A 23,754-nucleotide genomic window follows, 5' to 3' on the forward strand; every position below is an offset into this window, starting at 1 on the left:
CGTCGCTTAAATAGTTGGAATCAACACTCGCCCGACTAAAAAATTCGGTTTTGGCGAAAGTCGACTTTCCCTCTGGAAAAACAGAAAATCTGACTCTTTGGCTCGGGGTGAAAAAAAAAATTTAATTTTGACTTTTGTCGCGTTTTCGGGGGTTTCATTGGCATCAGAATTGTTAGAAAATACAGAATCAACTTGCACTTGGCGAAAAAATTCAATTTTGGCGAAAATCGACTTTCACCCTTGACCCACGTGAAAATGAAAATTTTTTGTTCCCCTTTTCTGTCACCTCCGAGGATTTCATTGGCATCAGGGGATCAATAAATACAGAATCAACGTTCACTATTTTTTATTTAAACACCGCCTGCAAACGGGGAGATGAGGGTGGCTAAAATATATTCTGCAACCCTGGATCCTCGTTGGCCACAAATTTCAACCCTCCGCATACATGCCTTCCCCTTCACCCGCACGTAAAATCACGCGTTCTCGGTAGCATCGTGGAGGACTTCTCAGGACCGACAAGAACTGAGGATTCGAAAGGTCTCTGGAAAAGTACGTCGCAGAACTGATTAGGACTTACCAGGTCCATCTAGGTCTGGAGAGATCTTGAAAGACCTGTGTACGTCCAATCAGAACCAAATCCTCGATTCGGGGGGTACAGTTAAGAGTGAGACCCATGGTAACGCAAAAAAAATCAGAAGAGAGAAGTGGGAGAGGCAAGGCAGACGAATGGGAGCCTATAAAACCGTAATGGTAGTAGGAAAGACATATGAATAAAAAAAATAATATATTGCTGGTCATTAAATCCATTTGTGTTAAACAATGCTATTGGAATTTAAGTAGAAACTGAGATTTTAAAGGGCCAAAACTCCTAAGATTCAGAAAATTAATGACGAAATTACCTGACACCATTGAACTCACGCGTTCTTAGTAACGAATTCACCGATTCGGTTTCATCATCTGAGTTTTGTCCCATCCATCAAGAAGAACTTGGAAGAAAGAATTTTTTTTGATTCTAGAAACCTGTTTTTTCTTCTCGGTGTGATGGGTCACACTCTCTCCCACTCTCCCCTAACAAACGCACCCTAACCGGCCGCCAGCGGAGCTAGCGCATTATAAATCAGACAGTCATTTCTACCCATTATGGCTGAATGTTTCTCTTGAAAAATAGCTGAAACCATCGGGTCGTCACTAACTACGGTCAACTAATTTTTATCATCTGCATTCATAAGATCTACTGATATCACTGCACAGAGAACAAAAATTGAATTTTTAGGCATATATCCATGATTTTATGGAATTGATACTTAATGTTGTGATACGTATCTCTATTTTTAGGCATAATTTTAAAGATTCTTGATACACAGAGAGAAATGCTTCAGAAAAATTCTAGTACTGGTATTAGAAAAAAATTCCAATCCACTGGCCATGAAAAATTCTAGTGCTGTTAACCCTAGTCTGGTCACCAAACGCGACCCTGCGACTTTGTTCATCTCCTCGGGGATTCCCCGCCGTGTTATTTATGCTTTAGCGTTGCCGTATTCACTCTACACTGCTGGGGCGCGTTTAGCGAGTTTCCGGCAACGTTGCGTCTTGGGAAATTTAATTTAAGGTACTTCCTCAGTGAGTTATACTTGTTGAAAATTTCGCAATGAACTGAAGACCTAAATTTTGGATCATATGTTGTTGAGGACATGTAAAAACGACTCCCAAAATTTCAAGTATTTTTCCCACGCGAATTTTTGAGATATCCATCGTCAAACATTCAATTTTCGTCTTTTTTAAGTTTTTGTCGATGCATATCTCAAAAATTTGCGTGGAAGAAATACTTGAAATTTTGGGAATCGTTTTCACATGTGCTCGACAACATATGATCCAAATTTTAGGTCTTCATTTCATTGCGAATTTTCACCACGTATAACTCACTGAGGAAGTACCTTAACATGGGAGAAAATAATTCATCTGTCTGAAATAATTTGTTTTCTTTAGGAATTTGGGAAATATGTTGTTCTAAAAACTACTATAATTTTTTAGACACCTCAATTGGCAAAGTAAAATTTTTAAAATTTGTTTCGATTACCCAGTCTGTTGTAATTGAAAAAAAACGACGCGTGGTGGGGTTTTACTCATAGGGTGACCAATCTAGGGTTAAGCTCAAATTTCTACGCATTTCTGATAAAGATTCGGGGGATTACCGTGAAAATTTCTTATAAGAACAGGAAAATTTCACGTGCTACTCAATATAGTATATTTCACGTGCTACTCAATTAGTAGAGTTGGCGTCCGAGTCGAAGGCCAGAAACCTTCGACACTGGGGTGTTTACATTTGGGGCCGCGTAGGTGACACAGTGATGGGGGAAATGCTCGACCGACGAAAATTTAAGGATGTTTAGCCAGTGTCGGTAAATTGTCGGTAAATGTGTTATTTTTAATAGTCAAGGAAAATTCTGTAATTTTTTCGTCTGACAGCGGAACATATAAAACTAACTTTTCTAACGTTAAAAAAAATTAATCGCAATAGTCTCGACAGAAATTAATAAACTAATATTTCCTTGTACACGGGCTCTTATGGAATTTATGTTCGCATTGATAATTCACCTACTAGAAGATTCTAAAAATAGGAATAAATATAGAAGGTAATCTGTAAAATCATACTGAATCCAGTGGCCAGAGAAAAATCTGGGGTACCCGGGCAAAAAGAGGAAATATTTGAATGATTCTATCCCACATAAGCGCATGTTAGCGCATGCATTTGGTGCATTTTGTCTATTTCATTTCTAAATAATGAACATGGGTTGGTGGATTCAAATTTGTATCAAAGTGAAGGGAATATCTTCATCTCTCGGTAAAAAAAAATTTTTTTTTTTTCAAGTACTTCCGATTTTGGATTAACATCCTTACGATGCGGGGAAACGCGTCTATAATAAGGGATATGATCAGTAAAGATTAACAACAGCAACAACAACGGGACTATAATGGGAGTCGACTGTAATCAACTCTTAAATTAATTAATTGAAAATGAACATGTGATCAACCCAGCGAACAGCTCGTTTACTTCCCTCCGAATTGATTCGTTCTATGTCCAATGGAGAATAATAACATTGGTGCAATAAATTGTTATCGCGTAGCGGAGCATGTCATCTCCAATCTCGGCACTTGAGTTTACCACAATATTATTGGAGTCATGAGATGGATTTTGTACTTATTTGATAATCACTAGGATCTTTGACATTGCTCGTAGAATATTGTTTGGGTTAGTAACAACATTTTACCAATGTAAAACATCTGCCTGGCATAAACATCATGAGTTGTTTCATTATTGCAATGTGTTAATGACGAAATCGTCTCAGTAATTACTGTCACTGATACGAAATACGGAAATATCGGAATTTTTTTACCCTTATGGGAAATGGGAAATCTAGAATGGGAAATAGAATTATAATAAAACTTCAAGAGAATTCTTATCAATTTCCAATAAAAACTCAATACAATTTTTTTAGAGAAAGCGCTAGGTTTTTCTTTAAATTTTTTTCATGCATAATATTCAGTTTTCTGCACATTGTCGTTTTATGGCAACAATTACTGAGGAGATCCCTTAAAATAAGGTACGATTTTTTTGAGTTTTCATGGGTTCTAAGAAGTCTACTGCGGGCGAACCCTTTATCTACGCCAGGTATCGAAAAGAGCGGAGTGCAAGTAACGCAGTCACAGGCCGACGAAAATATATACCTGACGCGCCGACGGGAATCGATAAGCGATGAGTCCCACTGGCGCCCAGTAGTGCAATTTCCCCTCATTTGCTCTCTATTTATCCATCTCGTTACCTTTTCGCTTTCTTTCGACGCTACCAACTGTAATTTTCACAATCATTTCTATTCATACTCACCGCAACTTGGATGTTCCGGATATTTTTACAGACCGACAAGATTTCCGACTTTTCTATTTACAGAACACGTGCACTATTGACGCATGGAGGTGAAAGATTCTTCTCTCCTATTCGTCTTATCTCCAAGTTTCGTCAGATTTTTTCACATTCTTTTGTGTATTTTTGGAACGAAGAATGGAGCGGAGAAGAAAGATCATGCAATCAGCGATGGTTTTCATACCATTTTTCACAATTTTTTTATTATTATTTTCAAAAGTTGAAATGTTTTTGCTGGAGTACTTCAAGTATTCGAATTGCGTTGGATTGTTGACCATCTTATATTTTTGTTATGTTTTAATCGTCACAACATTCTCCAATTTGCGCGTCAAAATGATGAGTGAAATAAAACGTTATGGTAATCATTCAATTATTTCAGTAGCAGAAAGACAAAATTGGTTCAAATCGAAAGTAGAACTTCTTTGGGGAGGTCCAAAAAACTTGTGATCGTTTTTGGAGTCAATTGAGATAAAAATTCAATTTTCTAAAAAAAAATCGACTTACATCAGTTTTTCGTTTCACTACACTGATCGCTACACTGAACTCATCCCTCTCGTTTCTACGCAACGAAGCTACACTGATAGAAAAAATTATTTTCATCACGCTGTGCGAAAAAGTGCCTTTTTAGGCACGCGAAGCGTCCCTTTTCCACACATTGTGATAAAAAATATCGTTCGATACTCGTGGGACAAGTGTTTTTTGGCTCGTGGGATTACATCACGCGCCTTCGGCTCGTGCTATAAACCTTCCACGAGCCAAAAAACTTTTTTCGCACTAGTAACGAAATATGGGACATTCCATGTCAACTCAGCCACTTTAATTTTTTTGTACTTCAAAAATTGTAATTGGCACATTCAACATTAAGTACTATAGAAATAAAGAATTTGTGTAAATTTTCATGATCTTAGCATCACTAGTTTGCTCAAGATTCGTAAAAATAGCTCAATTTTTTTAAAACCCATCGTGCAAACGACTAAGCGGATTTCATTAAGTAAAGAACGATTTCTCGTGGTTTTCCAAGTACTTTTCGAATAAAAATACTCCAGTATCGCAGGAACATTTAATAACACATTTTTCGATTTTTTAAATTTTCAAATTAAATTTTTGGCTAAGGGCCATTCGAAAATCAATGAATTTGTTCATTTTCTGAATGTCGATCAGAATACACATTTTTTCCACACAATTTCAAAATGGGACTCAGTAATTACCATGGTGGCCGATTCGGCATGGAATGTCCCATATACTATTTTATTGAGATGTTTCTTTCTTGAAACAAGTATTATACACTTGAACCAATTTTAAATAAATAAGACCTTACGGCGAATATTAATTATTTCTTCTTGAGATACATTTATTTGAATCGAATAAAACAGTCCTTGGCGTCAAGTCACATGTACTCATCACAAAAATGGAAAAGTTCTTTTTTTTAAACCTAATATAATCTCCAGTCGAGAAATTTTCTACTTGCATGAATTGATCAAAAATTCGTACCTAGGAGATGATTACATTGAGGAATAAATTGAATGTTGTTTTCTTGAATGAAGCCGCTGCTTAAATTGAGCTTTCCGTACATCACATTGAACGAAATTTGTGATATCCAAGTTTGTGTAAAATTTCCGTAATCTATGGTTCTGTTATTGTAAACTAATTCGATGTTTTTTAGTTTAGAATTATGGTCGAAAGCCTTCTGCGCTGAGAAACTTTGTCGGTAACAGAAAAAGTCCTTCCACTTTTTGACGTCAAATGTTTTAGATGATTGTCAGGCCATCATTTGCGCAACAGAGATAGGCAAAATCATAATGCAGAATTAAAATTCTTTCATTGCATAGAAAATTAGCTAACTAAATGGTACAATTTCTAAATTTTCCTTAAATTAATCCTCAATCAAATTCAGAAATTTATAATTAATCGTTTAATAATAATTAAGAATTAAAAATTATTTTCAAGTTTCAATACAAATCGAAGAACCTTAATTAGTTTGAGATAAACTTTTTTTTATATGACGAAAGTATGTAGTGATTTTTGCCGGATTTTTGCGGAACAATTATTCCGGCAATATTCCGCACAAGGTTTAATAACTCATTTCATGAAACGTTTCAAGAAATTTCTCAACATATTTTCTCACAAAACAGGCCTTTCGTAAACGGATAATCACTTAATTTTTTATCATAAAATTTTTTAATCTTCGTAATGAACGAAATTAGTAAAAATTATGAGACGACCGACCACGTGAGAAATTATCTCCCCGACAAGAGAGGTCTTTTGATACTTTGAAGCACATTTGCTCGTTTCCTAGACAAGTACCCACTTAGTGAGTATTAACTATTCAACTCGTTTTGTGTTATTCATCTCTAGTTGATTATTATTACGAAACATCATTACGCAATTTCCCCGAGTTTTGTCGCGATTTATTACCGAAGATAATGAGTAATTTTATCCAATCAACTAAGTAGCAAGAGACCTCACCCAGTTTTCCCATTACTATGCAAAAACCTCCAGAAATTCCTGGAGCACCGTGCACTGTGCGTTTAACATAATAACACGCCTAGTCACCACCCAAACACTCAAGTTGTCTATTCACATATTCTCGCGATAAACTTATTGCAAAATAATTCATGTCATTTCGTTTCTGAATATTCATGTTCCTTGGAAAATTCAATCATGTTGTGAAACTTGTGTCTCACTGTAACTAAAAACTCAGGAATTCCCTTGAATTCTCCCTAAAACTTGAAATTTCATAACCAGTTTTCCCTTAAATCAGATTCAATGTCACTCTCATGAGAATTACTACCATATTTTACGTGGAATCAGAAAATTTCTAACAGTGCACCGCAATGACGGAAAAATTTACCTTGAATTACAATTTCGCGGGGTACACGGAGAGAAAAATTCAATACAAATTACCGCAAGTAATACCACGTGAGCTTCAAAATTATCGTTCAATTCCCGATAGGTTCGTTGTAAACAAACGAAGGAGTCAAGTGTTTCAGGTTAAAACATTTTTCCTGAAAAACTTGACGACTTCGTTTGTGTGCAGGGAACCTTGAGGGAATTACTCGATTAATTTTGAAGCTCGAGTAGTATTCGGGAGGGAATTTTCCCATCCAAATGTCGGCCAAAAGAATTGCACCATGAGATTTGTCTCTGATCCAAATCCATCTGACAGTTCCAACCAGGGGTTCACTCGACCACGGAATCTTTTGTTTTCCACAAATATAGTCAACATGAAAAATTACCAGTTGAATTATCAAAAATTATCAGCTGAATACCGTGTTGACTATATGAAATATCAGTCGAATAGTACAATTCTATTGGCTGACATTTGGATGAGGAAAATTCCCAGAAAAATTCCGAGAGCGCCCCACTACGCTTTACTACACTTTTCACCTTAGAGGGTTAAAGAAGTTTATCCAGAACTGCAAGGACTGTAAATTCCTGTTTTCTTTCGACTGATAGACAGAGTTATGTTCTCATGTTGATAAAAACTTTAAGCCGCGAATCTAAATTAATTATTCAGAAATAAAATTATTTGGACGTCTCTGTTTACGTACAAAGGACAAAAGAAAGCGATAAGGCGGCCGAGACTGGGGATCAACGCTCAAGCGTCCGAGAAGGACATTAGGGGAAGATGAGCAACTAGCGGGTGTGCATCTAGCGAGAGTCTACTGTATTTTTATCATGTTGATCCCTCGCGTACGGGGCCTTTCTGTTACGAAACCTAACGTGCGCTTAATATTACTGAGATTCGATAAATTCTGATGCATGAAAAATTATAAAACGCATTAGAAATTGAAGCTACACTATCCAGCTATCGAATAATGTTAGCGGAATTGGATTATCTGTCACAGTTTTGGAATTATTCAGTTTTGAACATAATTATGCGTTTTTGCTTGGGTCCATATACGTATGTGGACCCCGTCCTTGAGGGGTTAAATAAAATAGCCCGTTACGCGATGTTGCCGGAAACTCGCGAAACGCGCCCGGGCACTCAAGGGTGAATTCGGCAACGCTGGAGTCTAAATAACACGGAGGCGAATCCCCGCGGAGGGGACGCGACTCACAGGATCGCGGATGGTGACCAGACTAGAGTTGAATTCATAAAAAAATATTATTCCAAATCTCATTTAATTTTCTGAAAATGCTTTAAAGTTTTTAATAGTCTTTGAATTTATCGTAAGGGTAGAGCTACTTTAAATGAGGCCATTTTACCAAGTAAGTGCAGTAATTGCTGTGATATTTTTTTCTTCCTGTGGAAATAGTTTCACATTCAACACGATGCGAAAAGTCTTGCTTGTGCCTCTCAATTATCATTGAGTTTTCGGGGAATTAATTCTCATAAAGCTCATACACGTGGACTGAGGCCACGTGCTGCCTTTAAAGATAGCCTTGAAGTCTATCCCCTCAATTTTCCGTCCTATGTCCACAGAGATTAGTCGCCAAGAACGGGAGTGACCAAAAATTAAGATCATTCGTGTTCCACTTATCTAGAACGACTGTCGAATGAAGTACTAAAATTTTATGACTCCGCTATTTACTTCGTTCAGTTTCTCAGACAAAAAATGACTCAATAATTCAATATTACCAGTGTACTGAGCCAGAGTAAAGAAAAAATGATAATTTCCACTTCTGAAAGCCACTGAATTTTTACGTGAAAAATGATTGAGACATTATCAAGATAATTGGGCGAAATTTCTTGGTTTATTTGAGGGAGCGGGAACGGAATTACTGTAAGCGATGAGGGGCCGGGGAAAGGGTGAATTCTTCGATGGCGTCGGGTCAATTATTGCTATAATTAATGCTATACCACTGAAAGAATTTTCGTAGCCGGTCTATTAATCATTGAGTCAACTCGTGATACACATTGTGAAACATTTGGTTACATTCAATTTCGTTCGATTTTTTCTTCAATTGACCGTTGAGGGTCACTTTCAATCGAATTATCATATTCAACGGATTGAGTCTGAGACCGTCTTAGCCCCCTGGTATGATTCATGACTGTGCGAGTGTTGCTTTTTGTACACCCAAAGACAATAGTACATTTCGACACTAGGCCGTGAGTAACTTTTCTGGCGAATATGAGATTACACACAGAGACAAAATATTCAATAAAAATTACGTATTTTTTCCGTAATTCCGGAGTGAAATGTGGTTGTAGGAAATTTTACGGAACTGTCACGGAATTTTTCCAGAGCGTTCCGTAATTTTTATCTGAATCTCCTCTGAAAAATTACGATACCGTCACTTTAATTTTCTGAGTCGATTCCGTAATCGGTCAGCGAATTGTGAATTCCGTAATTTTCACTGATTATTTTTCTCACTCGGATTTTTGCCAATCAGAGCGCAGTGTTTGAGGCTGTCAAACAGTTTTATGTCGGAAATTTCTAAAAAATTTCAAACACGTTTTTCACGAGTTACGAACAATATTTTTCATCACAATGTGCCGGAAAGTGGACTTTTAGGCACGCGGAGCGTGGCGAAAAGTTCACTTTTCGTCACATTGTGATGAAATAGTATATTTCGTAACGAGTAAAAAAATATTTTTTCACGAGTTACGAACAATATTTTTCATCACAATGTGGCGGAAATTGGACTTTTAGGCACGCTCCGCGTGCCGAAAAGTTCACTTTTCGTCACAGCGTGATGAAAAAACTTGTTCAGTTTTCACTTTTTCCACATACTTTTGAGAGTTCTGAATAGCCCGTCGCTGAAATAGATGGAATCAACGTTCACCCGGCTAAAAAATTCAATTTTGGCGAAAGTCGACTTTCCCCCTGGAAAAATCCAAGATCTCATACTTTGGCCCTCGTGACCCTTTGACCGACTTTCTCCCTGAAAAAATCCCAGATCTGACACTTTGGCCCCCGGTGAAAATTTTTTTTTCAGTTTTCACTTTTTCTACATACTTTTGTGAGTTCTGAATAGCCCGTCGCTTAAATAGTTGGAATCAACGTTGACACGGCTAAAAAATTCGATTTTGGCGAAAGTCGGCTTTCCCCCTGGAAAAACCAAAAATCTGAAGCTTTGAAAATCTGAAAAAAAAAAAAATTCAGACAACGCCGATTCATTTTTTATCACCCAGTCGGAAATAATCGAACTGTTTTACCAGGGTGTTACCTTTCGTTGAGGAAAATCTGCCGCGATTATCTAATTTTTTTGTATCCAACTTTTCCCCACATGTAGACTGCGCGTCATTTTCCACAAAAATTTATGAATTTAGAATGACGACAGATCGTGAACAACATTTTTAGAAATGAATAGTAAATTTCCAAAAACGCGCATTTCTTCTCCCGAAACGCAATAAATCCTCGTCAGTACTACCCTGAAGTATTATTTACGAAGAGTCAACAAAAATTGTTGTAACATAAGACCCCAGACGTCAGCCAAATGCCGAATAAATACGTCTTCCACAAAAATCTGCCGACCTCTGCACTCCCACCGCCTCATTCCCATCACCGCTCACCCATTATACTAAAACATTTGAAACTAAAAATGTCAGCAAACCTTGGTTATGTTTACGCTCTAGACCCGATGGAGGATCGATAAAGATCCCCAAAAATCCCCAAGTGATCTAACCCCCCCCATTCCCCGTCCGCTCCAAAATCAGAGAGTGTCTTCAAGAAAGATCGCCATGGAGTCCTCACCATCTCAGCAGACTCAGCCTCCCGATCCGACTCCCCCCCGGAGAGAGCAATACCTCTTCCTCCTGGAGTTCTTCATCCACAGGATCGACAGCGAGAGACTGGGGAGGTTTAACGAGATGTTTTACGTCCCAACAACGGTAACTCTGAATTTCCTGAACCTGCAGGACGACTCGATCGAGATAACCCCAGTGGATCCCATGTTCGAGCCCCTCTCCGGCATCCCGGGGGACTCCGAGAGCTTCTTCTCGGGTAGATCAATCCTCTTCGCGATCCCCGAGAAACTGGTGACAACAATATCAACTGAACTCAAGATAAGCCTGAAAGTCCAGAAGAAGATGCCCGAAGAGATTCGCCCGGACATTCTGGTGGGCACAGGAGAGCTGGACATGTCGGCGGAGTTTGCCGGACTCCGAAAGGAGATTCTCCAGTGCTGGCACAGGGATGTCCCTCCGCCGAAGTCATACGAAGGGCCTGTGGAATTGTTCTACGAAGAGGAACCCTCGGGGACGGTTTCAGTCCTAGTCAGAATCTCTGGGTTTGGCCAGTCTATTGTCACTGAGTTCGACTCCCCGCCTGAAGAGACAGCAACGTCATTCGTCTTCAGGGGAGACGAACGTGATGACAAGACCCTTTCCTACAAATGTAGGATCATTAATCCGAGTGAGATGAATGTCTGCGAAGAGTCGGAGGACGATGCTGGAGAGTGTGGGGTCTGTTTACCGAAGAAGACTTGGTGCATGCCGTGTGGACAACCGGATTCTGCGAGGATCAATGTCGGTTCATTGCAGGTGGTTAAATTGGATATTTTTACTCGAGGGAAATAACGAGTTTTCTTTCTGGTCAACACTCGACCCTCATTTCTTTATTGCTCAGTTCTGTTAGGGTATTTCATGTGGAATCGTGAATGATGATATTTATTTCGTATCTAAAAATTGTGTTTATGGGGAGCCGGGGCATGATGGGGTATCTCAAAAATTTCCCAATGCGATACTTTCCTTTTCTTCAAAACTTTTGAAAGTTTCATAATAATGATTTTATTTGAGCATCAACTGTTAACACTTGTCGAAATCAGTTTATGATTTTCGTTCAATCGTGGACAAGTTAATGGGTAAGTTCTGTTCTCTGTCCACTGGTCGTTCGATTTCCTTTAACGATAATATTTTATATGATGATGAAGACACTAGCGAACGGGCGCTAGTGTCTTTATCATTATATGGAGCCCTTTATTCGCGTCCGTCGCTGGATTATATTATGTTATATTAATTTATTTTATTGTTTTCTTTCCAATTTTTCTTCTTGGTTAGATTAAATTAAATTTATTAGATTCTATTCCCATTGTAGTATACAAATTGTGGGATCAGGTTTTCTCTTTTTAAATGAAGAGATATTTATGCTAAATAATATCAGTATAATATAATAATTCCTCTCAATGAAATGAGATCATGAAAATGAACTTTTTCGTTTTCATGATCTGATTTCATTGAGAGGAAATGAGAAAAATGCAGGGAGAGATGGTCAGCAAGAAAATAAAAAAAGCGATTTTTCAATTTTCTGACAAATTTCCAAACTGATTTTTTTTTAGATGACGAAAAAATATCAATATGTTCTCTATGATTTAATTTCAATGGAAGGATGTGAAAAAAAAACAGATACGTGATAGCAAGAAAATGAAAATTTCGATTTTTCAATGTCTCTGGAAAGTTTTAAAATTGATATATATTTTCAAATAATGGAAGAATACCTATCAATTCAATTTCTATCCTCACATTTTGATAGAATGCAGAAAAAAAGCAAAGAATAAAAATCGGAGATGAAAAATTTTATCAGATGAATATAATGTAATAAGGAAGTAATTTTAATCGAAAACTACTTGAGAATTTTTGCGCTAGAAAAATTTGAGAAATCTTTGGGGAGAATATTCATAAAATTAATTAGTCTGAATGCAAAGAAATTATTCACAATAATCACAAGTATAATTATCATCACGATCACAGTCGATAGCAGCACATGACTCATGTGCCCAATCTGGACATTTCTCTCATTTTGTCCAATCTTCATTTGACTCTGAATATAATTTATTACAGAAGAGACATTTCACATCACTATCTTCCGCAATTTCTTGTACGACAAGATTGTTCCCTTTTCTCGATTTTTTCACAGATTAGATGATTTAGGTTTTGATTGTTTTGATGTTTTTGATGGTTCACTGTCTTTAGCGGTACTTTTGGCTTTTAACAGACAGTAAATTAGGTAAAAAAATGATTCTTCAAATATTTTAAATTTATTCTTGATTCTTTCAGAAACATTTTTCGGGCTATTTTGAATAAATGGCGCAATTTTTTATTTAAAAAAGAACGAAATTAGCTGTGTAGGAGCTGAATTTGAAAAAACTCATTCATAATTGTTATTGCACCCATTTTTTCAAATATATATAATCGATCTTCAATGTATACGAGAAATCTCATTCCAATAGCCCGCGACTTTAAAACTCATAGTAGTCTCCTCTTAAAACGATTTTATTACTAATGTCCAGAGTAATTCTACACGGAGAGAAATGTTCATTAAAAATTACGGAACTCTCACTTCACTCACCGATTACGGAATCGACTCAGAAAATTTAAGTGACAGTATCGTAATTTTTCACAAGAGATTCAGATAAAAATTACGGAACGCTCCGGAAAAATTCCGTGACAGTTTCGCAAAATTTCCTACAACCACATTTCGCTCCGGAATTACGGAAAAGATACGTAATTGTTATTGAATATTTCTCTCCGTGTAGTGAATGCCAAAAAGCCCTAAATATTTGGGATGTATTCCTCAAAACTAAATCTTTTTTTGCTGTGGAAATACACACGAATGTGAAATACTTCTAGGCGACTGAAAAATGTTACCGACAAGGATCTGAAAATCAGGACCCCTCAAAAGCATTGAGGATGGAGCCCAAAGGAATGATAACTTCGAGCAGGGGGAGTCCCATGCCCTGTGGGAAAGCGGTTGTTCTCAAGGTCTCTGGACTACTTGATTACGATGGGCAGAAGAAACCAACGGTCACTGTGGAGTCTGAGTCATCTGAACCTGATCCTGAGCACGATGTGTTTGTCCTCAGGATTGGAAAAAAGGGATTAGTGGGGGCTAACGAGAAATCCGATCTCCAGTTAGAGATGAGAACTCCGAAAGGCCCGGAGAGACGCCCACCAATTCGATATGAGACGAGAGAGGCTCAAACGGAAGTGGAGACTAAAGAAGTTAAGAAGAAGGGAAAGGCAAAGGGCAAGGGCAAGGGCAAGAAGAAGAAATGAGGAAATTTGGAGCAAAAAAGGTTGAAATTGTCTTTTAAGTCGATTCTTCATTTGCAATTTTCCATCGAATACTTGAAGTCGAGGGGTACTCACTCCATAATTAAGTAACACCATGATTTCGAAATGAAGTCGATTTCGGGTGATTTTAGCGATGATTTCAGTGAATTCGAAAAAAATGATTTCATGATTTCGACTGATTTCATTAATTCCAAATCCGTGATTTCAGAAAAATAAAGTTGATAAATAATAGAGGTGGGACAAAACGAGTTGTGTCAAATTATGAAAATCAAAACTGACAATAACTGCCAAATAATAACGAATTCATTTGATTCCACTCCGCCAATCTTGAGCTAATGACGATGAAAAGCGGTCCATTTTACAATCTTACTACACGGAGAGAAATTTTCAGTAGAAAGTACGGAACTCACAGTTCGCTCACCGATTACGGAATCGACTCAGCAAATTTAATTGACGGTATCGTAATTTTTCACAGGAGATTCAGTTAAAAATTACAGAGCATTCGGGAAAAATTCCGTGATTTCAAGTAAAAATTACGTGTCAGTTCCGTAAAATTTCCTACAATCACATTGCGCTCCGGAATTACGAAAAGATACGTAATTTTTATTGAATATTTCTCTCCGCATATGGCAGTGAGTACATCAGCATTTTATTATCGTCGTTGGCAGGCCTGTCAATTTCAAAATCACGAATTACTTGCATGGTTCGTACTGCGCCAGTGCGCCACTGATTTCGGTGATTTCATTGATTTCCGGCGATTTCACGTGATTTCGAAGATGATTTCGAAAGTGAGTAGGGTAAGCTACTCACTAGATGGACACTGTCCTATAGATGGACGAGCTACTTTTGGATAGGAAATTACGCAAAAACATACTGAAATGTGAATTGTTGCTTTGAATTTTCACTAACTGTTGTGATTCTTAACCCCTGAGTGACGATTTTTTTTCAATTGCTAAAAAACAAACGTCCATCTACTGGGCGGTTTCCTTAGGCGTCCATCTACTGGGCAGTTTACCCTAGCCCCTCACTTGAAGTTGATATTCTTGGTTGCCTTCATTATTATTTTTAGGTCGGAAACCTTTGCGATGTTTATTTGTTATCTGACACGTTTGATATGATGACACTTTCGATCCAAATTTACAAGGAATATGTAAAGTTCACGTGATTATTTGAATGAAAATAGTGAAAAAAGTAGAAATGGCGGGAGACGAACAGCAGCTCTTTCTGATTGAATTTCTGGTGGATCGTGTCAACGTTCCGGGGATTCGTGCCATGCATGACGAGATTTTACCCGCCTTAACCTGCGTCTCGTTTCAGGTAACCTTTGTCTTGTGACAATGAATGTTTTTTATGTAAACATGAACTTGATTCAGTTTTATCAGACGTAAGCTGTAATCAAATAATCAGATCCGAAGGTGTGATATCATATCGGCTTTTATGTTCGACCGTGAGCCTGACCTTGGCAATGAACGATAATATCCTACATTCAGTAGGGGAGGTTGGGGTAAAGCGGACACTTTCGACTTTTTTAAAATGTTAATGAGGGGCTGAAATGTTGATAAAATTTAATAATTTTTTTTCAATACAAAGAACAATTATTTTCCTTTGTGACGAGCCTAAACTGAGCCCAATTGATAAATTTGTTTCTGAGTTATGAATAATTTAAAAAATGTTTAAAGTGTCCATTTTACCCCACTCTCCCCTATATTCATTAAGAGGAGACCTCGGGACTTGTTGGTAGCATTTGAATATACGAAATCCAATTGATTTTGCCCCGTAAATTAACGAAAACCGTCGTTTTTATGTTTAACTTTAAATTTGTCCGGACGCCTCATTTTTCATTCGATTAACAGTTTTTTTGTTTCCAAAACGTTCGTTCGTCTTTAAAGAAGAAACATATGCGTCCATTTTACAATCCATTGAACAGATCATGAAAAAATTGGAAAAAAATGAAAAATTAGTAAATCAATGCAAAAGTAATAAACAAAATGAAATTTTCTTCTTCAATTTTTCCATGATCTATTCGATGGATCGCGAAACGGATACATGGTTTTGTTCTTCGGACTCTAATGAACATTTTGAAAAATAAAATGTCAATCGGATCGGGGTTGTTATATAGTTTTTTACCTTGGACGTTAAAAATGAAAAACTATGTTGTCCTCAGTTGTGCGTAAAGTCGAATTTTACGCACTCCGCTTGCGCGAAATCCCACTTTCTATACATTGTGATAATACATTGTGTTGTTTGACCCATGGGAGGTTAGCACTCGCCTTTGGCGAGTGCTACATTGCTCCCTCGGGTCAAAAATAGTATATTGTGTTATACGGAGAGAAATTTTTTAGAAAAATTCTAGTGCTAGCACGGGAAAAAAGGCGCAAAGTGACGGCCAGGAAAAAATTCCAGGGCCGGCACTGGAAATTTTATTGGGAAAAACGTAAATTTTTCCCCGTATTTTTATGAAAATTTCACGGAAAGCCCCAGAAATTTTACCAGAAATACCTCTCCGTGTACTAGCGCGTAAAGTTTCACTTTCTCGCACGCAGGTGTAACACATCCTATTTTTTGTGATATCTGCCGAGTTCACTGTTCGGAACGGTAGTGGGGATAAAGTGACTGTTTTTGTGCACAAGTGCGTGTATAAAGTGAACTTCGAGTGCGTAAAGCGTAGCTTGAGCGCACTTTTCAAGACATTCCATAACATATTCAAAATCGCTAGATACGTCTCCTACACCAACGAAGCCTTTGAGATTTCACGTTCCCTTAATGAAGTGATAAAACGATTTCGAATAAAACATGATTTGGTGATCATTGATTTATGTTGAGAAGGAGTGATTTTAGAGGCTCTACGTCAATGATTTCTGTTGAAAACTGAATTAAATTTCTCAAGAAATTTTTTTTTTCTTGATGTTTTTAAAATTTTTAACGAAATTTATCGTAAGAAAAATACACAAAAAATAAACCTTTTACAATAGGCCATCGCTCGAGGGCCTTCCGCCATTTTTTTCTTGCACAAATTTTTCAATGACATTTATTTTATGGAGAATAAACATAATAAAGTAGTATATTTTGCCATTTTTTTTTGCCTTTGCTCCCACGGGTCAAAGAACACTTTTCTCACGAGTGTCGAATCCTATTTTACATCACAATTTGTGGAAAAGTGGGAGTTTGCGCACGCGGAGCGTGCGTAAAATTTCATTTTACGCACAGGAAAATGATATTCGTCCAATAATTTTCATTCCTACCAATCTCAAAGTACCAAAAAAAAGTATTGCAATGACGTTTGGAGTGCTCCTTACACTCTACGTGAGGATGCGAGGGCTGATAGGAAAACAAATCATCACTTTATTTGTCGAATATCTATTTCAACGTTTTCAAAATTCTTCCTTCATCGTGGTGAATTAACCATTCCTCCTAAATTTCTAAAATTAAACTCTCCATCATATCCTCAGTAAATGTAATATTAGTCACCAAGAAACAAACGATTTTCCTCGTTTACAGATATTGAATCTTCCACTAATAACAATTCACCAAGATGACCCTGCGGCCTCCAACTGCGCGTGCTTGGAAGAAGCCCAAGTCTTCAGAAAAGGGAAATCCTGCCTCTTTGCACTTCCCACCATAATTCTTGAGAAAGAATTACACTCCTTCCCAATCACAATGTCTGTGTACAAAAAACTTCCTCCTGGGGTTCTTCCAGATGTAATGCTGATTGGGAGTGCAATAATTGAAGTGAAGGATTTGATAAATTCGTTGCTGAATAAACAAGTCTTCAAGAGTGGAAATCCTTGTAAATCCATGAAAGATACTTTCAAGTAAATTTCCATCAAAATATTGTTCTAAATTTAATTATTTCTCCTGGTACATGATCAAATTGAGATTTCGCGTGGATTTTTTTTATTGTTGGATATGACAATATTTTATTTCATACAGAAAATTACATATGCTGAATTACAAATTCTATTTAGAATATGTAAAAATTTTTGAAGATACTTTTTTCCTGAGGGTTGATTTACTATCTAAATTTATAAACATAATTACACTTCATATAATTGTAGACATGCGTTTTCTCTACAAATAACGGAATTTTCTCGAACGTTACATTGCCTTAAACAGGTCCAGGATTTTCTGAAAAATTCGAGAATCACTTGGAAAATTTTCAGTTATTCATTTTTTCTAAAAATCACGGAAAGTTTAAAAAAATTCTGGAGATGAGGATTTGTAGATTAATCTTCCGGAAAATTCGACGATCTTTGATAAAGCTCCACAGTTTTTGATTTTTTTTTCTGGCGTAAAGTGTCACGACCGAATTCAAAAGAATAAGCTCAGAAGACCTATTTTCAGATGTGAATATTTTTCGAATCGATTGCCATCACTTTAATTCCTCCAGCCGAAGTGAGGGAGGCGATATGAATTTTCAAAAAAGGGTGATAGCAGTGGATTTTCGCTTTGTTAATGAATAACTCCTTAACAAAGCGCCAGAAGCAAAAGTCGTATAAAATTTTCCATTGGATAAACGATTTCGTAAATCTTCTCTTTTAAGCACTACTTGAAGAACTCTCTCAAACAGGTGGTGCGCAAAGCAGGCTATCTTTTACTAAAATTTGGAGAGTTCTTTACCGTGTTACTTCGAAATTCGGGGGCTGAATGTCGAAATATCGTGGTAACCTGATAAATGTCGCATTGATAAATGTTCACACTTCGCGTTAAATCGCGATGTTAACATCATTGTGACCCTAACAGAAAAAAAATATATGCAAATAATTATACGTGACATATATGTGACATATTGCATTTTTTGCCGAAAATATATCTTACATATATGTTAAATAAATGTCGAATATATGTGGGTAATATATATGTGCTCGCATATATTCTGCATATATCTGATGTATTGCCTTTTTTGCCAAAATATATGTGCGTATAATGGACATATATTTCACATATATTCCGCTTTCCATACGGGGAGTAGTCATAATTAAGTTGAAATTGAAGTTTAAACTTGTCTCAAGGAGGGAGACGATGAAAACCACAATCGTATGGGTCGTTTCAAAGTGGGGGGAGAACTAATTCACTAACGGAGAAAAATTCACGTTTTCTCCAATAAAATTTCTAGTGCCAGAACTGGAATTTTTTCCTGACCATCACTTTGCGCCTCTTTTTCCGTGCTAGCACAAAAATTTTCCTAAAAAATTTCTCTCCGTGTATAGTGACATCAGAGTGGATTTTACCATAAGGCTAAAAAACTCAATTTCTAGAAAATATGAATTGGCAGCTCGGGCCGAAGGCGAGGGCAATCATATGAGCTAGAATAGTATATTTCCGGCCTGTCGTTTTGGGTTTTTTTTTACTCGTGGGGAGTTGGTGGGCTGAGCCGCAGGCGAGGCCTGCCAACTCCACGAGTATGAAAACCCCATAACGACAGCCCGGACAACATTGTTCGATAGTGATTTTCACTTTTACTAGTTTGGGGAAGGGCTAATACCAATCCCTGGACGACGAAAAGTGAAGGTCCGTAACGAACAATATTTTTTCTTCATTTTGGCCGTAAGGCAGCGATTCACAGATGCGCAGCGTCTCGACCGAAATGACAAAAATGTATAAGCAGTAATTGATATATTATTCAACAAATTTATCCAAATTCCCTCAGAATATCAACAGCAACCGGTCAACTAGTGGGCGACGCAACAGTTTTCATCCGAACCTCCTGCTTTGGTTCAAAAATCATCACACAGTTCCAGATTCCCGACAACAAAAAGCCGTACCTCTTCAAAGGGACAGACGAGAGTCCGATATTCCAGTGCAGGAAAATACCCTCCAACCTGCCGCCTCCAACATCTCCAAGATGTACATGTCCACCCCAGCCTAGAAAAGAGGACGGCGGCGGGGAGAGTGCCCGAAGGAGTTGTTGTTCGTCGCCAGTCTCGCCACCTCCACCACCCCCAACCCCCACGAAGACCTGGGACGCACCCGGAAAAGTGCCTTTCAGGCCGTGCTGTCCATCTCTACAAGGACAAAAGTGCCCCGGCGCACCTACATCCCTCCCTCGAGACAAAATTCCACGTTCACCTTCTCCGGCGTTTGAACCCTCAAGGACGACCATGCGTGGTCCCACAGGAGGACAGAAGAAGTGCGGATGCTCCAAAGATAATTCACAATTTGTAAATAAATATTGATACAATAAATTGTGAATGAAATTGGGGATTGAAATGGACTTTGAATTTTACTGAAAAAATTCGCATTTATTATTATAGTTTATTATGAATAATTTCTTGCTTTTGATAAAACTACCCGAGTCCAATAATTGGACCTGACAAGTTCTACTTAGGTCTTTCCGTTCAGAACTGGATAGGTCTTGCGGAGCCTCTTCCCAAGTGCTTCCAAGAGCTTTCTATCTCTGGTTATGTCCCATTTCAGTACTCGTTAGGTGTTAGCAGGACTTGTATTCAGACTTTCCAAATCCTTGCCAGTCTCCTTAATTCTATGGACCTATATTAAATCCGGGTTCATATCCTTCTTTACGCATACGTTATTGAAATTAAAAAATGCAATTATTAAAATTTTTTAAGAATCTCGAAAATCGATATTTCACAAGAGGGTGGAGGGGAGACGCATGTATGCGGAGGCTTGAAATTTTTACCCAACAAGGGGAGAAGGTAGCAGAATCTATTCTAGCCACCCTCGTCCCTCCGCTTGCATGCGTTGTCTAAATAAAAAATGGAATTGTTAAAAAATCTGAGCCTTGCTCCAAACGAAAATGAAAATTTTTTATTTCGATATTTCTGGCGCCTCCGAGGGTGTCCTTGGCATGAGAGGGGTCAATAAATACGGAATCAACATTCACTTGGCGAAAAAATTCGATTTTGGCGAAAATCGACTTTCACCCTGACTCTTGACCCACGTGAAAATGAACATTTTTTTTGCGACTTTTCTGTCACCTCCGAGGGTTTCATTGGCATCAGGGGGGTCAATAAATACAGAATCAACGTTCACTATTTTTTATTAAAAGACCGCCTGCAAACGGAGAGATGAGGGTGGCTAAAATATATTCTGCAACCCTCTCTCCTCGATGGCTACAGATTTCAACCCTCCGCATACATGCCTTCCCCTCCACCCCCTCGTGAAATCCCGTGGACTCGGTGGTATAGACTACAGAGGACTTCTCAGGGCCGAAAAGATGAACCTATTTTATCGTCTTTCTACAGTAATTTTCCTGGAATTTTTTTCTCCGTAGCAATAATTATTATTTTAAGTTATTTGAAAATTTGCAAAAATTTTCTATTTTTTGAAAATCAGAATTTTGGAGATATTTTTGAAAATCATGCTTCAAATGAATTCAATCATAACTTAAAATGTTTGTTTTAATGTCATTAAGTCGAAGTTAAAAAATGGTAACGATGCCTATATTGGTTGATTTGATTTTTATGATGATTATTGAAAATTTCGAATTTTTCATGAATTTCCCTGAAAGAGAGCTTTCTGATGGTATCTTCAAATGCGATGTTTCAAATTCATTCAAGTATGCAAAAGTAAAATTTTTCTATTAACATTTTATCGCTGACACCGTAAAGATCCGGTGTGGACTCATTGGGACACCGATCGGACTCAATTTAACACCCAATTTTTTTACAGTGGAGGATCCTTTAATAAAAAATCCAGTGTAACGTTTTTTTAAGCCAATCTATTCAGCGTATTGTGTCATTAAATTTTTTATAAATTATGATAACATACATTAAAAATATTACGATAATGCTATGTTATATTATATTCTATACTATACTATATTATAATACATTAGGCATATATAATGGTATATGTAATATAACACAATATCGTACACTCAATGTATCTTATTATTGTTATCAGTTCATTATTCAATTTTTTTCTATTATCTACATTATATTTTATAATACATATAGTACTCTATTATATATTGTATATTATACATAGTTTATATAATATAGTATAGTATACACTACAATTGCCATACATTGAGCCCCATGGAGTAGGACATACGCGCGCAGAGCGCGCGGACTAATCTAGTGTGAAGAAGAAAAGGGATGGTAAGAATAATGATATTGATAACATTCAACTAAATTGAAGATCTGAGAAAATTACACGGAGAGAAATTTTTTAGAAAAATTCTAGTGCTAGCACGGGAAAAGAGGCGCGAAGTGACAGTCGGGAAAAAATCCCAGTGCCGGCACTGGAAATTTTATTGGGGAAAACGTGAATTTTTCCCCGTATTTCTGTAAAAATTTCACAGAAAACCCCATAAATTTTATCAAAAATACCAAGAAATTATAATAAAATGAAATAAACAAATGAAATAAACAATTGTACATCATAGAAGGAAATGCTACTGTGCAAAATAATCATTCAGAAGCATATTACTAATTTATTAGCAAACATAACTATACTATATTTAATACAAGAGCAATTTCCCACTAATTCAATTAAATTTAGAAAATGGCAATTTTGGCCCATTTTGAGAACTTTAATATTTTTTTCTCAGAAATTAGGTCATTTTATGAGATTTGGCCGGCGGATTTGGAATCAGCGTGCAAAAATCTTTCTAGTAATGGCAGTCTCATCCCTGTGCCAAAAAGGCGCAATTTTGTAGGACTTTGTAATCGAAATTTCTGAATAATGAGGTATGCAACATTTAAAATAGAATTTAGTAACGAAGTGGTAAAACACTCATGACCACAAGGATTTTCATGACCTTTCTAAGAAAAAGTTGCGAATTTCGACTCGAAACGTTTTACCGCACGTTACTGAATGCAATGTCGCTCTCCTGAAAATCATTACCCAACTATCGATGAAATTTCACATAGTTCGCAACATAAACAATATTCTTAGCTTGAATATATTTTTTTGATATATTTTTTACAAAGAAAATTCCTCTGCGCATATTTACTTATGCCATTAGTTGTGATACTTATAATAGAAGGCTGGATGAACAATGTAAAATTCTGCCGAGAATAACCTCTCTGAAAAACGCTTAGAATTTTCTCGCACAGTGGTTACTATTCTTATACGCTCGTCGCTGACATCTTCATTGAAAAGTAACAATCTGCCTTTGAGAGGCAAGCTAATGTTGTCCGTCTTTGTCGAGTGTCCCTGAAAATCAAAGTGAAGTTGTGAGTCTGAGGTATGAAAGGCCGAATTTACAGATGAGGGAAGAAATAGGTTCGAATAAACTGGAGTTAAGTTTTATTGATATACTAGAGGGCTCTGTCCCCTACTCGCTCCGCCAACTTCTACATAACCCCCATCGTCCTTATTCTGACCCTTACACGGAAAGAAATTTTCGATAAAAATTAGCCCTCCAAAGGGCGAAGCGTGGGACGAAGGTTAGTTTAATCGCAAAAACTAGACTCCCAAAGATCCGATCAATTAGCCCCTCACGTATAGATATTCCAAATTTTTATTTTTTTCCTCATTGAAGTAGTTTTGAAGAAAATTGCGAGCTAATAAAAAACATTTGCTAGTTAGTACTTTTTTTTAAATAAATTTTTGGAAAATCACCTCTGAAAAAAAAGGCGTTATCCCCTCTATTTCATTATTTCCAAAAAATTTTATCACCAATCGATAGCAAATTGTTTGAAGATTTTTGCGAGTTAAGAAAAAATCGTCAATGCAATCCTATTATTGTGTAAATTAACAATTCCAATTTCAACTGAAAAACAGAGTTGATGACCAGAGTTTGTAACAGAGATGTCAGACAAGTTATGAATGTTTATTTTGGCTCAAATGAAAGAGCGGCTCGAAAAATGGCGAGCAGAAGTCTTTAAATATGACAAATGACTCTAAAGATGATGTCTGTGTTCAATTGAAAAGCGCAATTGTGACAACATTGTCCAGTGGGGTCTAGGAG

At 37.1% G+C, this 23,754-nt stretch overlaps 3 protein-coding genes across 3 annotated transcripts in view; 2 read left to right on the forward strand and 1 right to left on the reverse strand.

The window, feature by feature from the left end:
• The first annotated feature begins 10,547 nt into the window (after positions 1–10,547).
• On the forward strand, positions 10,548–14,981 carry LOC107044856. Its single transcript, XM_015266905.1, has 3 exons — positions 10,548–11,333; positions 13,434–13,879; positions 14,947–14,981. Exons 1-2 carry the CDS (start codon positions 10,548–10,550, stop codon positions 13,857–13,859), a joined length of 1,212 nt encoding a protein of 403 aa, XP_015122391.1. The 3' UTR covers positions 13,860–13,879; positions 14,947–14,981.
• A 93-nt stretch (positions 14,982–15,074) lies between these two features.
• On the forward strand, positions 15,075–20,050 carry LOC107044842. Its single transcript, XM_015266886.1, has 3 exons — positions 15,075–15,194; positions 17,376–17,689; positions 19,525–20,050. Exons 1-3 carry the CDS (start codon positions 15,075–15,077, stop codon positions 20,048–20,050), a joined length of 960 nt encoding a protein of 319 aa, XP_015122372.1.
• A 2,258-nt stretch (positions 20,051–22,308) lies between these two features.
• The window catches only part of LOC107044853, a 14,160-nt gene continuing 12,714 nt past the window's right edge, over positions 22,309–23,754 (reverse strand). The window contains exon 3 of the mRNA XM_015266902.1: positions 22,309–22,997. Within this exon, the coding sequence (XP_015122388.1) occupies positions 22,803–22,997 (195 nt within the window). The 3' untranslated portion in view covers positions 22,309–22,802. The remainder of the gene's footprint in view (positions 22,998–23,754) is intronic.

The sequence above is a fragment of the Diachasma alloeum genome, unplaced genomic scaffold, assembly GCF_001412515.2.
Source record: "Diachasma alloeum isolate Michigan unplaced genomic scaffold, Dall2.0 Dall_scaffold_00828, whole genome shotgun sequence".
Taxonomy (NCBI): Eukaryota; Metazoa; Arthropoda; class Insecta; order Hymenoptera; family Braconidae; genus Diachasma; species Diachasma alloeum.

Excerpts from the sequence above, each read along its gene's own strand:
- LOC107044842 (XM_015266886.1), top strand. The coding sequence starts at position 15,075 with ATGGCGGGAGACGAACAGCAGCTCTTTCTGATTGAATTTCTGGTGGAT. Across the intron at positions 15,195-17,375 it reads TAACCTGCGTCTCGTTTCAG|ATATTGAATCTTCCACTAAT; the intron begins GTAACCTTTGTC and ends CCTCGTTTACAG. Across the intron at positions 17,690-19,524 it reads TCCATGAAAGATACTTTCAA|AATATCAACAGCAACCGGTC; the intron begins GTAAATTTCCAT and ends AAATTCCCTCAG.
- LOC107044856 (XM_015266905.1), top strand. The coding sequence starts at position 10,548 with ATGGAGTCCTCACCATCTCAGCAGACTCAGCCTCCCGATCCGACTCCC. Across the intron at positions 11,334-13,433 it reads CGGATTCTGCGAGGATCAAT|GCGACTGAAAAATGTTACCG; the intron begins GTCGGTTCATTG and ends AAATACTTCTAG.